The sequence below is a fragment of the Sorex araneus genome, chromosome 5 (assembly GCF_027595985.1).
Source record: "Sorex araneus isolate mSorAra2 chromosome 5, mSorAra2.pri, whole genome shotgun sequence".
Lineage (NCBI taxonomy): Eukaryota > Metazoa > Chordata > Mammalia > Eulipotyphla > Soricidae > Sorex > Sorex araneus.
The window spans coordinates 42,016,690-42,032,097 of record NC_073306.1 but is presented as its reverse complement, the minus strand read 5'-3'; the positions used below and the strand labels follow the sequence as shown (position 1 = coordinate 42,032,097).

General features: G+C 47.4%; 1 protein-coding gene across 1 annotated transcript in view; it reads left to right on the top strand.

The window, feature by feature from the left end:
* Nucleotides 1-216: 216 nt before the first annotated feature.
* C5H1orf94 (chromosome 5 C1orf94 homolog) overlaps nt 217-15,408 on the top strand; it is a 36,088-nt gene continuing 20,896 nt past the window's right edge. Inside the window, exon 1 of the mRNA XM_004614335.3 lies at nt 217-539. Within this exon, the coding sequence (XP_004614392.3) occupies nt 217-539 (323 nt within the window). The remainder of the gene's footprint in view (nt 540-15,408) is intronic.

Genomic DNA, 15,408 nt, shown 5'->3' with positions numbered 1-15,408 from the left:
GACTTTTAAATATTTTCTTCTAAGGGAGAGGGGGAGGGGAGCGAAAGTCAGGAGCGAGCCAGTAAAAATAAATCACAAGCTCCCCCTCCCCCAAAGCCAGCCTTCTGAAAGGCACCGCTCACAGGCAGATCCACCGCTGGACACCCCAGCCTGTGGCCACCAGAGCCAGATAGAACCCACCTGCTTCCATCCCTTTTTTCTGGCCCTTTCTGGTGAATGAGGGGTGGCAGTGCCTGGTCCCCCAGTGTTCGAGTCCTGGGTGGACAAAGAGGCTTCCATAAAGAGAGGATGGCCAGTGGGAATGGGCTCCCTTCCGCCTCGGCCCTAGTGGCCAAGCGCCCCTCCGCCCTGGGCCCATTCCCCAGATACATCTGGATCCACCAGGACACTCCCCAAGATAGCTTAGATAAGACTTGCCATGAGATCTGGAAAAGAGTACAGGGTCTGCCAGAGGCCCTGCAGTCCAGGACATCCAAGGAGCAGCTCCCTGAGCTGCTGCCTGCCGCCCTGGGTGACAGCAGTCTCAGCTTCCAAGAAGAGTGAGTATCCCCTACTGGTGGCATTGGGTGGGGGCAGGAAGTGGGGAGGATCTCAGTCTGTGCTTTTGGGGAAATAGTGCGACATCTTCCTCAGTCTGGATAAAGCCGAAAAGCTACATATCATCATCTACTCGTGAGGTCTTGGCCCACAGAGGTGGGGGGGGGTCCAGTTTGCCTTTTCATCACTCCTCTAAGAAGACATTTCTCATCCAAAAACCATAAGCAGCCCAGAGAAAGAGAGAGAGCTGAGGAAAAAACACTGTAGGCAAGGTGGAGGGATAGAGGCTTGTGGCTTCCCCAGAGATAACAGCAAGATCCTTCCCTCTTCCCACCCCCGAAAGCAGGGCCTGAGTATGGATGAGTCTGGTGGTTTAAAACCACATCTGGAATTCCCTAATACAGAGAGCAGCTGTCCCATTCAGCCTCCACAGAAGCCGCTGCAGGAGCACACATCAAAATATTTACTGGGAAGGCACTGACATATTCAGAGGACATAATAGAAAATTAAAGTGCGGGAAGATGGCTGTAAATAGCCCGTTTCCTGGATGGGAAATCCTGTGTCTGGGAAACACAGAGCCGAATGTTTCTCCACCAGGGCAAAGTTGGGCCAGTGTTGGGGATGGATATCCACGGGGAGAGGAAGAAGGAAGCTCAGTAGAAAGGCAAGCAAGATGGCTGTGGTCCTTAATGCCACCTTAAAGCACTTGTCCAATGCTTGGCATCTTCAAAATGGGCAGCAGGCATAATTAATACTCCCAAGTCCTTGTGAGGCAGGTATTAGTGTCCCCATTTTACAGATGGATTAAGTGTTAATAATTAAATGCTAATTAAAGGCTAAGTGATAATTAAGTGTTGCCTGTTTCAACACATGCTCCAGCTCAGTTCAGAGATGCTCTGAAGAGGGGGGTGGGGGAGGGAGGAGACTGTACAAGCAATTATCAGCTGTGTTTGGTCTCAGGGATTTCAGTGACAGAGGAAAGAAGAAACGTACAGTATCACTGGCACTGGGTTCCCTCTTACCTGTCACCCCCCTTTGTGCTTCCGCACTTGGGCTGTTGAAGGGGAAAGGCGCTTTGGCTGTGCTTCTCAGCAGGACATAGCTGGGATGGGAACAGCCTCACCACAGCCAACATCTTGCTCTCCAACCGCCAGTGGCTCTGAGCTCCTCTCTTCTGGCCTCTGTCATATGCTTTCACAGACAGGGCTTTGGCAGGGCCTGTGGGAGTTGTGGCCCACTCCCAGTGGCCAAGGAGCTGATAGTCCGTCCACTGGGTGGACCAAGGGTCAGTGGCAATTTCCAGTAGATGGCACTCTCTCTGCCAGGTCATCCAGAGTTAATGGAGTCAGACTACTTCCAGTCTGCACTTGGCTGCACACACTGGCGGACTTGCGCACCTTTGGCCAGTTGCTTAACTTCATTTGGCGTGGATTTTCTCATCTGAAAATTGAGGGTGATAGGCCCAGCCTTGTCCACCTCCAAGTCGAGTTGATAATGAGGAGTAAATGTGCTGCGAGACAAGAACTCGACAGATGCATTATACAAATGAGGCTATCCTGAAATATAACCCTGAGGGTCTGGAGGGTTTGGGCATTCTTGTTGCTGGCCTCTATCTGGGGTTTCACAGTCTTCCAATGGACCTGGGGGTGTTTCAGGGACCAGCCTGGTGTTAAGTTACCTGGTTGCAGGAGGCCCTGATCTCTAGTTCAGCCTTAATTGTTTTATTTTTATATGGGCTTTGATCACTGGAGTTCTGGAGTAAAGGCAGCCTTTGCAAAAAAAGGGTTCTGCTACTGAGAAAAGAGCTAGAGAACCATTGACTTAGATGAACAAACGATATCATAATTGTGTAGATATCAACCAAGTAGAACACAATGAGCTATTCTTGAAATAAAGGCAGCTGTGATGGTGGAGTGTGAGAACTCTGGTTTCAGAGCGCACTTTAGCTCTATGCCAGCTGCAGATTTGTTTAATTTATGTGAGCTTTAGTTTCCTCATCTGCCAAATGGAGATGATTAGGGTTGTCGGGATGATTAAATGGGCCATTTAAACATTTCTGATAATAACTAGGATTTGTAAAAATTCCTTGTAATAATGATGACGATGATTTCTTTGAGCCCTACAATTATTACAAGAGGTAGGTACTATTTAAAACTCCCCCTCCTTACTCTTTATTATGCAAATGTTCGGATGCATAAAATAGAATAAAATAGGGAATGGCTATGTATCTATCACTGAGTTTCATTAATTAAATTTGTGCCATCCGGTTACAATTCCTCCCTCCCTCCCCAGTTTTTAAATGAAATCCTATTTACAGAGGAGGTTGCGTATTAGAGGGGTTAATTCTTTCCAAGAACTTAACTCCCAAACAGGAACTCCCAAATGGTGGAGTTTCTAGAGGTAAACCCGTGGTAGTGTTGGTTTATCGTCCCCTAGAAATGGAGGCATCGTTTTCAATAGCCAACATCTTTGGCAGTCCCATGTTCAACATACATAACAGATTTTAAAACCAGGGAACTGTCCAGCAATTTCTGGGATGGCTTCAATTCCAGTTCATCTTTCTCCCACTACTAAATTTGTAGGCCTAGTTTGGGCAATAGTTTTGGTTGTTGGTTGGTTAGATAAGTGGGTTCAGATCTCTTGTAAGCCAGTAGTATTTTCTTGAAATCCCTGTGTGTGGTAGACACCCAGACCTTACTAATCTGAAAGCACTCTGAAAGGCCATCTTCTGCCACCTAAATTTCCTCTACATCCTAGCTGTGTACAAGTGATCACTTGTGCATTTTCTCAGATCAGGAGCTCACCATTTTCTAAGTGTAGTGCCTTGCTTTCCTATGAGTCCTGACTGGCAAAAGACCATTTTCTTCATGTAGGAGAAGTTGTTTCTATTAAGCTAATACCCATTGATCTGGATTTACCCAAATCAAATCTATCTCTTCTTTTTCTCAGCATGTTTTAGGAGATTAAAAGACAGCCACAGTATCCCTCACAGGATTTCTTATTTATACAAACTCCCTTCCTCTGGTTTGCTATGTCTTCTCACGCGCCATTTAGCCAGTGTCCAACCTGCACTGGGAGCCTTGTGGCTGAGCTGCAACCACGACCAGACCAGGTGGTTGCAATCCACCTGTGACTGGACCATGCAGGTGGGACCCTCCCTCTCTGTGTCTGAGTTTTCAATAGCCAACAATAGTGAACAGTTACTTTCCTCTCCAAACTGGTGTCACCAAATGGACACATTTTTTTTTATCTTATTTGTTGATTCAATTTGTCATCTGGTAGTGTTTATAAAGCATCTATTGTGGGTCCAACACTGTTCCAAGAGCAAAGGGGAGAGAGTCCTGGATCAGATAAAACCTTGCCTTGTTAAAACTTACACTCAGGGAGAGAAAGCAACATAAAACATTTAAAATAAACAAAGCATTTACTTCTGTATGTGAAAAGCACTGGCATTTTAGTTGGAGAAAAGAAAAAAAAATCAGAGAATGAAGAGAGCCTGGATGGAACTCAAATCAATCAGTTACAAGACAGAGTTTCTGTAGGAATTGGAACAGGGTGGTCAGAAAAGGACTGGGCAGGAGAAGAAGGAATGGTTTTCCAGGCAGAAGGGAGAGCAACTACAGAGACTCTGAGGTGGGAGTGATGCTCAAGGAGCAACAAACCAGGTTGTAGGGAGTGCTGATGACAACCCAAGGTGATGACAGGGGCAGGCTGGGGAGTCTCTGAAGGCCTTGAACCATTGTGCTAGGAAGTTCAGATTTTGCTCTCCATGATGTCTTTGAGGTTTTATGGCGAGATGTGTAATGGGATCAGTCACTAGTATTAGAAGCTGTCTCAGGGGCTGGAGCAATAGCACAGCGGGTAGGGCATTTGCCTTGCACACGGCCGACCCGGATTCGATTCCCAGCATCCCATATGGTCCCCTGAGCACTGCCAGGAGAAATTCCTGAGATGCTCAGCCAGGAGTAACCCCTTAGCATCGCCGGGTGTGATCCGAAAAGCAAAAAAAAAAAAAAAGATAAAAAAGAAGCTGTCTCAGCTGCCACGTGGAACTGATGGCTTGCAGGCCTGTGAGAGAGGAAATTGGGGTACCACTTGGAAGGTGCTGCAGTCACCTGGATGAAACCTGGTGGGGCTAAACCTTACCTATCTCCATGAAGAAGGAAAAGGTATAGATTTGTGGAGCTGAAGGAGAGGTAGTATAGATGTTAAGCTCCTTGTCTCACGTGTGGCTGACCATGGCATGATTTCCAGCACCACCTATGGTCCCCTGAGTACCCCCAGGAGTAATCTCTGAGCACTTTGGGTGTGGACCAACTTTCTTCCACACTGTAAAAAAAATTGAGACTCAGAGTGTGCATTTTGAGATCAACTAACAGACCTGCAGATGGTCTGGGCTGCCCAGAGACAACAAGACTGAATTGAATCTTTTGGCTTATGCTAATGTCTGGATCGTGGTTCCATTTTCTAGGCAGAGAAGGAATAGAGGGGTATGAGTGTGGGAGGAGAAATTAATAGTTTTGTCTGGTGTCAATTAAACTGCAAAATTTTGTTCAATTATCTTTTAATTAGTCTTAAATTTGGACTTAGAGGATTGCAGCAGGACACTCGCTCGCTCCTGTTCTAAGACGATACATTCTTCTGCTGCTAAAGCATTATGACCTCAGAATGCGGGCTTTGGATTTCCTATTGGACGTCCCATAGCCCTAATAATGGAATGAGATTTGTTCATTTCTTCAACAAAGGCTCAGCCCTATACGGGAGTATCAGGACACAGAGATAAATTGAACAGAATTCCTGTGGCAAACACCTTCCAGTCTAGTGGGAGAGATGGATGCATGATAGTATTTAGGCTCCTTACATTTATTTTGAGGGGCCTCTTAGGCCATGCACAGGAGAATGTTGGTCAGGAGGCACTCCCAATCATAGTTGGTCAACCAGGCCCAAGTAGTTCAGGACCAGGGATTCAGTGCCGGGGACCACCAGAGCCATCCCAGTGATGCTAGGGGATCAAATTCAGATGCTTGCTCACCTAAGCTCTCTGCCCAGTCCCTCTGTAAATATTTATTGTCCATTGACCTCATGCCAAAGTGTGGAGAAAGCATAGTAGTGTCAAGAGAGGCAGTCTCTGACTTCCTGCATGAATGTTCAGGGCAGATTATAGTAGATTATTATAATAAATGTTTATAATGATTATAATTTTATTATAAAAATTACAATAAATATTTATAAATAAATATAATAAACATTCTGACAGTAGGACCAGAGAGGATATATCCCCTCCCAGTAGCACAGGGAGGGGATAAGTGACCAAGCCTAAGGGTTCAGGGTGTGTTTCTTGAAAGAAGCTCAGGAAGGTGGGCTGAAAGGTTAAGAGACTTGCACTGTGAGTGTGGAGAGATGGGGATAGCACTTCCTGAGCAGAGAACGTTGCATGCTCACTGCTAAGGTGGCCCTGGGAGCCTCCTCTGGTCTGGGGCTTGAGGAGAGAGGAGGAAAAGTGAGCAGGAAGAGCCCAGGAGGAGCAGGGGAGGCAGGATGTCACCGCCAGCCAGAGAAGAGCAGAGGACAAGGCGGACTGAGGCCTAATGGTGATGGCCACATTCAGTGGCTGCCTCCAGCCCTCACTGCAGCACCCAGGAATCTGCTCACCCTCCTTACGCTGATCCTGGTCAGGCAGCATTTTGTCAGCAAAGTCTGAAGGCTAGGGTGAACATCATTTCAGAATAGACCCAAATCTGAAGAAAGTCTACAAGAAAAATGGAAATTGTCGAACCTTTTTAAGGACAGCCAATGTCTGGCTGTTCGCCTCTCTGGAGAACCTGTCTTTAAAAGGAATGGGCTATTGGCATTGGGGGACTATTCTGGCTGGTGTCGATGGGCCTGTGTAGACCTGGCATTGGGAGTACAGCCTGGTTTGACCCGCTCTCCCAGCGAACCAATCTTTGGTGCTATTGTTAGCTGAGTCATGGGAAGATACCTGTCTTTATGGAAAAATTGCTTGGAATATATTTCCACTTGTGTTTAATTATATAAAAGGCAGGAAACATAGAGTTGGGGTGATAAGGATGAGACTCAGGAGAGGGTCAGTCTGATGGTGGAAGCAGATGCCACCTTGAGAAGTCGGAGTATCCTTTGCACATAGTGTTATCGCCCTGGGAGAGGACGGCCACCTCAGAGAATAGCTGCTGAAAGACATCCTCAACTCTCCCAGTGGAAGTCCCTGAGGATGGAATCTTCATCCCAAACCCAGTTCTGGGATGTCCTCTGTCCATGAAGCTCTCCAGGAGGACCTGGTCTCAGCCTCAGCTCAGGCCCTAATGTAGACAACTGGATGTTCCTATCCTAGTTATCACATGTATCAGGGGATGACGTGGGGTCAGCAGAGGAAAAGCTCAAGGTCCTCACCCTTCCCTCCTCTAGTCTCTTCTCATAATCGGTCAGTCACCTTCATGGTGACCTTTGACCCCCTACTTCTCCTGAATGCTCTGCTGCCATTGTCTTGGATCCTCATCTCACCATTATTGTCTTAGTTATCTCTCAGAGTCTATACACTGTTCATCTCCCTAGGGCATGTCAACAGAACTGCACAGGCATCTCCCATTGCACTCCATTGTCTCCTGACCTGTGACTTCAGTTGTTCCAGGGTCTCTGGAGTTGGCTTTGTCTTAGGCTCATAATGCAAGTCTTTCTGCTCTCTTCCTCACACTCTGTGAGCCAAGAAGAACCCAATACATGCACAGCTCCTGGCCTTTGTTCTGGATATTGCATTACTAGTCACATCTCTCTCTCTTTCTCTCTCTCTCTGTCCATCCTTCCAGACCTAGAATAAGTGTGCTGTCCTCTGAGGTGTCCATGGCTTACCCCACTCAACCTTCTTTCCTTTTTCTCCAAACCTTCTTTCCTTTTTCTCCATGCTCTTTTTAAGGTAAAGAAACAATGATATCCCCTCTCTCTTCATACAACTGGAAAGAGAGCTCAGATTATACTAAACACTGTGCATTTGACTCCCAGCTCACTTGTGATCTCTTAACCAGTCCCTCCAACTTCTTTTTCCCCATGTCTCTTATCAAAAATAAAACAAGTCATAGCAACCACCTTACAGAACTGTATAAAAGTTAATAAAGTACATAGAAAGCTCACCGGCACTGGGTACAAGATAGAGATTCGTGTACATTGTCATCAGTAACTCCTTTATTACCAGGGATAAAAAAAAATGACAAGGATCAATTAAAAAGCAAAGAAAACTGGTGTGAGGAGAGGAGATTTCTACTCTAGACCACTGAACCCAGGAGCAACTATTCGACTGAGGAAAGCATTTTGCTTTCAGATTCTTGACAGCTCTAGCAGAAAGTGTGTTCGTAACAGCTGGTTTCCTAACTCCTATTGCCTAACAAGAGGAGGCGGTCAGGCTGGTCAGTAGACACCAACAGGCCCTGAATTCTCTGGAGGATGCAGAATGGTAGAACAGGTTTAGAACAATTCTGGCATCGATGAGCAAGCATGGGACACTCACTCCCACTTAGATCTGTTGGTGCAGAGCACGGATGGGTTCTGAGACAAGGAGGTCACAGGTCCGTACTCTCTGCTGTTGTGACAGTTCCTCCTCCAAATTCTGGCTCCTCTCATGTAAGGCTTGTGTCTTGTTTCTTTCTTTCTCTCCTTTCCTTCTTACACAGTTAAGCTTCTGGAACTTGTGTCCATTCAGTGGGTATGAATGAAGGCAAAGTGTTATGACTGTTGGATTGAGGGGACATGGAGAACATCAAGGAGTCAAATCACCAAAGTATGTTTCCTCTCCTTTCACCCTAGGCTGTGCAGAGGGGAGCTAATTTTTTCTTGAGCGTCCGGCATCTGCTAGACTATTTTTATGTCAGTGGCACAGCAACTCTATCCAGTGGATGGTGGATATTGCTCCCATTTTACATACGAGGAAGCTAAGGCAAGTGGAGATTAGGTGACTCATCCAGAGTCATAGGCTTGGAGAGACAGAGTGGGAACAGGAAGTCACTGGGGTACCAGGATGTGAGCTCTTTCCTGGACACCAGGAGCCTTTCTGAATAGCCCTTCCATGCCTGCTTAGCACCAGGAGCCAAGAGCAGTGAAGGGACGATGAATCATGATTAACGCGTCCCACGTCCCGTGTCCCCCTTTTTAATTTAATTTTATGGTTTCGGTAGCTATGTCGCAGGTTGTGGGAACCCGCAGAGATGGGCCACCAGTGGTTTGGTTTAATCCCCTTTTTAATATCTTTGTTGCAACGTTCTTTCCAATTCAGCTCCCAAGTCACATTAAAAAAATACCTCTTCCTTGGGGTAAGCCTTCTCTTATTAAACAGATTCAAATGAAAAGTTTTAAAGATAATTTGAACAATAAGAATCACTCTGTAGCTCCCAGCCGAAGCTCCTTTATTGCTGTATTTATTCCCCAGTATTTCCTGCCTCATTCCTCAGCTCACTGACTCCTCACTCACCAACCCTCCCGAACCTGCTCCCACTTTGCCCTCTAGGGAGGGGGAGAGAAGAAGGGGAGGGTTGGGTGGGGTGGGCTGGGATTGGAGACTCCTCTTCCATATACTAATCTGCCTTCCAAGGTTGGCCACCTGCCCCAGGGACACAGGAAAGAGCTGAAAAGAGTGGAGAGGGATTCACAGGAACCTGATGACTCTGAGCTCATATTTGCATCTAAGCCCACCAAGCTGTATAGAGGACAGGTGAAGGAGGGATTCCCACTCAGATTCTTTGACTGCTGGTATGTTCCTCCAATGACCCAGGAATCTGCATTTGAAAAACATCTACATATGGATCCCATGCACAACTATATTGTCTATAACCATTTCTGAAATTTGGGGTCCAAAGATGAGGGATCCTTAGGGACTCACTTCAAGCAGCTGGTTTTCTGAAGAAAAGCGGAAGGAAGGAGACTAAGCTTTGCTGAACTCTGTGCCAGGAGCATTGTGAGAAACCCTAGTCTACACGAAACTCTGCTGAGGATTTAGACCCACCCACCTCCCACTGTCTAATCTAACCTATGGGCAGCCCCACCTCTGCCACACTGCACATGATGAATTCAAGTTTCAGATCTCTCCCTGCACTTTCCACCCTAGTCAGCCATTGCCCTGGACAGTGAGGGTTTAGGGGGCTGGCCACCAACCCCCACATCTTCAGAGCTGCTAACATTTGCTTAGGGCTCCTTGATGTTTACCAAGTGCTTTCCCATTCATCAGCTCCTTAATCCTCGAGCTGCAAGAAAATGGAGGAAAGGCTGGGGCTGGCAGCCCAGAGCATTCTGAAGGCCCTTCGCTACCCTTATCCTCACTCTCACCCCCCACCTGCAGAACTCAGTGGATTTTCATCAGTGTTGGTTGGGAACTGAATCTGTAGCTTCTGCTTGAGCCAAACAGGAAAAGTCAGCCCAGAGCCCCTAGATGGGGAGAGATGGAATCCACCTTCCCATCCTGATTCCCTTCCTGAGTTTCCTTCTTCACAGGTTATGGTAATAGAGGTGGCATGTCTATGTGTCACGGTTCTGGGTGTGATGGATGTACATAGCAGCATTGTGTGTGTTGTGTGTATAAGTTTATGTTATGTGCAGGTTAAACAAACCCAAGTAGACCTCTTCAGTGAATATCAGGGAAATAGAAGATGGATCCCCCTTCTCTTGCATACAGGAAGATCCAGACATGTCCACCAGTGAAATTCCCAAGTGAGTACTAGGGCTAGGATCCACTGGGGTATAGTATCAGGCTGGCTGTCAGAGCCTCTGAACACATGATACATCCATCCCCCCTGGTGGGGCTTTTGGATGTCCCCCCTCCCCCTGTCAGGTCTTATGCAAGTTCCCAAGGTAAACACCTGATCTTCCACCCCCCAGGTTTTGCCCTTCTGCTGCTTGTCATACTACTTATTGAGTGGTTCCTACCTCCGTCGGGAGGTGTGAGGCTCTGGTCTCCATGATTGATGGGTATTTCTCCTCGTGCTAGTTCAGAGAAGTGACAGAAGGGGACTGAGCCTTAAGCTAGGAACTGCACTGAATTTACTAGGTTCTAGGCATCATATGTGACATTTGTCCCCACAGCAGCCATGAGGAGTTAGGCTGACATCTTCCGTCTCAGTTTAGAAAGAGGAGACCAAGGTACAGGAACCCTGAAACTTACATTCACGTGTAGCCAGGAGAGTAAATGTTGGGTAGAATTTAGATCCCAGGTCCACATAGCCCAAACTCTACTCCAGGCCACTACTCTGTCCTTTCCCAAATAGAAGAAATCAAGATGGAATAGGGGATTTGGGCTGGAGTTTTATATTCAAACCCCAGCTCCATCCTTTGTGGTGGGATGACTTTGCAATTTCCTTTTCCTTGAGTCTCATGTGCAGAGAGGGCCAGAAGCCATGAAGCCAGCCTGGTGGCATCTAGCAAGAAGATCTTGTTTCCCACTCTGTCTCTTAATACCTTGACCTGGGAAAAATTAACTAACCTCCCTATACCTTGACTTCTTAATTTAATTTTCTTCAAAAAAAGCAACTGAGATACTGGCATTTCTCTGCCAATTAGTTTTTGATAAAGGCTCTCAAAAGCTTAATTTCTCAAAAGTACAACTCTTCTTAGCTCTCACTTCTGTAGTCTGGCAGTCTGGCCTGGGCTCAGTTGGCTGGTTCATCTGTGAGGGTCTGATGTGTCAGTGAGGTTCCTACTCACCACATGGCTTCAGTTCTCTGGGTCTGGCTGACCATTGACCTAAAACTTTGCAGTTCTCCTCCATGGCTCCATCAGGTGTGTTCACATGGAGGTTGCTGAGACCCTACCTGAAAAAGAGCTTAAGCTCCATTGTCCCCAAACTTTCAAGTCCCCTTATTACTGAGTCAATAGGGACAGAAACTAGCAAAGGTCCTTGATCCAGGAAGGCACTATAAAATGGGGCCATACCTCTAGTTAGTCTACCCCTATGCCCCTTTGGGGCTATTTTAAGGATTAAAATGAGAGCTTTGCATATAATGATGTACTCAACACAGTGCCTGACCAGCGATTGAGTACTCCACAAGTGCTAATTCTTACTATTTTGTGACAAGGACTTAAGGCTTAAACATCTTAAGCAGCTTTCTGAGGTCTGGTCTCCATGTTGGAGAAGATATTTCAACTCAGTTTTTGCCTCCTTCCAGGGGTCAAGCCCACAATCTCCCTACCCCCAGTTTTCTGGTCCCAACGCAGACATGATAGAAAAGTCCATAGTCCATGAGGTCAGTCTTTGAACATGTGGTCATTCACACCCAAATCTCTTTGGGACCCTGGAATCTTCTACTTGCTTTACTTCTCAATCAGCCACACTTCCGGGCACCAGGCCTGGATACCATGTTTGTTGTTGGTCTGAAATGAGACAGTGGGGAAAAAATATTTGTTTTGCTGTCCTCTTCCAGCACTAACAATTTTCTGCTTGCGTTTTCCTGTTGTTTGGCTCTGATGAATAGCAGTTTTCATCTTTGCTCTGTGTTATCATGTACACAGAACTGCTGTTGGGGAGCGAACAGCATGCTTGCTTAGTCATTATTCTGGGAAGGGGTGCCAGCCAGTCAATAGCCTTTATTTTTACATGACTCTGTACACTGAAAATGCAGGAATAATGGCTGTACCTCAGTCCAGAGCCGCCATCAGACACCCATCATTTCTGGAGGTGGGAGAGAAATAAGGGAGCCCACTGACTTGTCTCCTTTGTCAGCATCTGGGAGCCAGGTTAACTCCCCCCCTCAGTGACTCACTGTGATAGTCTGTGATAGACATCATGGTTTTGTACCAACTCAAAGGAGAAAGCAAATAGCATGGGAGAGGTGCCAGGACTGGCAAAACTTCTGAGGAAGAAAAAAAAATCAGATACTCTAGAAAATGTAGGCCAGTCGTCCTGATGTCAAAGCCTGCACAGCTGAAGGGGGGCGGGGGGAATAAAAACTCTTTCTGTGCATCCTCAGGAAGTTGCTAAGAGTTAGCTAGGCTCTGGGTGGGATCTCAAGGGGACTCTGTCTGCAGAGACCAGGAGTTCTTAGACTGGGAGTGTCGAGGAGTGTGGTTGGTGCTATGTAATTAGCTCACAGCAGGCCAGGATCAGAGGGAGGCTGGAGAACAGAGGAGAAGTCACGCAGGGTGCAACCTGTGGAAGGAGCTGAGACTCTGGCATCAAGTCTTTTGATTTTTGAGATCTTCAGGAGATGGATATGAGTCAAGGTAAACGGTGGGATTCTTTCTTTCAGTTACTTGACCACTGTGGAGCTGGTTATGTACCAAACCCTGCACTGGGTCTGGAGGCCTCAGGGGTGAATCAGTATGGCCCTGTCCTCAGGAAAGACATGTCATGGAGAATAAAGACATAGGAAAGTGCGAGGAACAAGGGGAAATGGACAGGATGGGAGAGAAGAATGCCCAGGGCTGGGAACACATGGCGAGAGAGTCTTGCAGAAAAGGCAGGGATGGCTATGGAGAGACCAAACCTTGAACTCTGGGCCCTAGTGATGTGAAAGAGCCAGTCAGGGTTGATGGAGCATTTTGAGGAAATTCAAAGACCCTATAACTGGAATACGTCATGAAATAGGACCAGATGAAGGGGGAGTTCGGGCAGGATGAGATGGGTAGAATCACTTTGTGAGGTTGTTGAGGAGGAGGTTGGGTTTTGTCTTTACGATCATGAGAAGCCACGTGCAGTTTTCTAAGACTAAATCAGAGCAGACCGATCTGGTTTTCTTGGAGTTGAAGGTGGCAGAAAGACCCTGGACAAAGACTTGTGCCTGGGCACTGAATCGCCATCACTTGCCACATTCTGTCTTGGTGAGGGGTGAGAGTCACTGGATTGAACAGCCAAAGTGCTGACCCAGAATTACTGTTGTGCTAGGAGTTGGGGTGTCACTGCAAGTGTCCCCAGCACTGAGCCTGTGACTCCCTGCCACAAATCGACGGGAGCCTCCACAGACACAGCACTGCCACGGAGCTCTCGGGGACAGAGAAATGCCGCTAGTGACAGGCTCAGGGGTTGCTAGGATGATCCTACCCAGGCTATAGGGATAAGCAGACCAGCCGTGTCCCTAGTTGCATTCAGATGGTGGTCTGGGGGCCACAAATCCAGCCAAGGGGCAGGGAGTGCACATTAACTGCTTCCTGGAAAAGAAGCCAGAGGCCGTAAAGGGGAAGGGGGGTATGGGAGGAGAGCTGGATGTCTGGGTATCCCCACACCAACATCTTCACTAAGGGTGATCCTTAGTCTCTTTGAGGCTCACTTTTCCCATCTGAAAAGTGGGGCTGCATCTGTGTGTTGTCCAGGGGCGGGGAAGATGAAAGAGTACATTTGCATGGATGCCTGGCCATCAGGTGGCCTTAGACTCTTTATGACAAGTGCTAAGAAGATAGGAGTTGGTAAGACTGTCTAAAGGATGGCGAGAGTTCTGGCCAGTCTTTCAGAGTCCACAGCGGGGTGTAGAATTTGTTCTTGGCACTACACTTGCTTCAGGAATGCCAGCCTCCTAAGAGGTCCCTATGATGTGTAGAGGAATGACCAGGAAAATGAGTTCGTGCTGGGTCTCCTGCCCCATCCTCTCTAGCTGCCACGCAAGGGCCAGAATGTGCTCTCTGGTGCTGGAGAGGGCCGATTGCTCGTGGCTGGGGACCAACCCCAGTGAATAGGGCTATGCAGAGGATTATGGCAAAAGACAGAAATAAGACTCAAAAGTATGGGGTCAGGGGACAAATAGCTTTGTGAAATGTGGGCCTCAACTATCCTTCACATTCATATTTATTCCTTAGAACAAGAAATTGTCCCAAGAAAAGGGGGAGATGACGTTCTTTAGTCAGTTGCCAATCTATGCTAATCTAACTGGGCTAGACCGTTTTATAGATCCAAGGGTTTCCCCCCCACCCACCCACCCCCGGGGACCATACTCTGCAGTCATCAGGGCTTACTCCTGGCTCTGCACTCAGGGATTATTCCTGGTATGCATGTGGGACCTTATGTGTTGCCAAGAATCAAACCTCGGTCTGCTGCATGTAAGGCCAGTAAGTGCCCTACCCACTGTACTATTGCTCTGGCCCTAAAGGACATGCATTTTGAGACAAACATGTTGGGCTTGTCTCAAAGGGTATTTCCTCTGGGAGGAAGAACAGAGACAAAACAATCACAGGCCTCCTGACTCAATGACTTTCCACATCAGCATCAAATTTCAGGTTCCAGGGGTGCTGTGTCTTGCCCATTCTGTCTGTCTTCTCAGTCTGCCTTAGTCCTTTGTACCCAACGCTTGTGGTCGGCCTGTCAGTGTTGCAATGTTGGGCCCTATGAGTCTGCTAGAACCTTGTACTCCTGTGGGCTGGCACCCATGGACTGGACCCACAGAACCTTGCATACTGGAGCATGGGCCAGCAAGTATAATCAAGACCATAGATAGTGGTCGAAACCTTTCTTAGCTGGCACCAGTCTATGGACTGGAAGTTGAAGATCCCTGCTCTAGGTGATGCTTTGACTTCTTAAAGTTGTTGACAATTCAGTCGTGAGGGGCCTAGTCGGAGAGAAAGCCTAGGATGTGCGACACCTTGGATTTGACCCCTGTCACCATATGACCCCCTGAACACTGAGCCATCAGATCCTTGGGCTAAGCAGAGTCATGAGGGCCCTAGGCCAGTTCTACCCACTCAATAAACTCTCACCCCCACCCCCACCCTTCACATCTCTGGCTTTTCTGGGAGTGGTCCCTTAAAAAAATAGAAGTTCCATTGTGAGAATTTTGTATTTTCACAAATTATGTCACATTTGGATTTATAAGCAAAACAAAATACGGGAGCAAACAGGCAAAAGAGCCCATCTGCCACCCCCACCACCACCGCCCCGAACACAGAGCTACCCAGGGC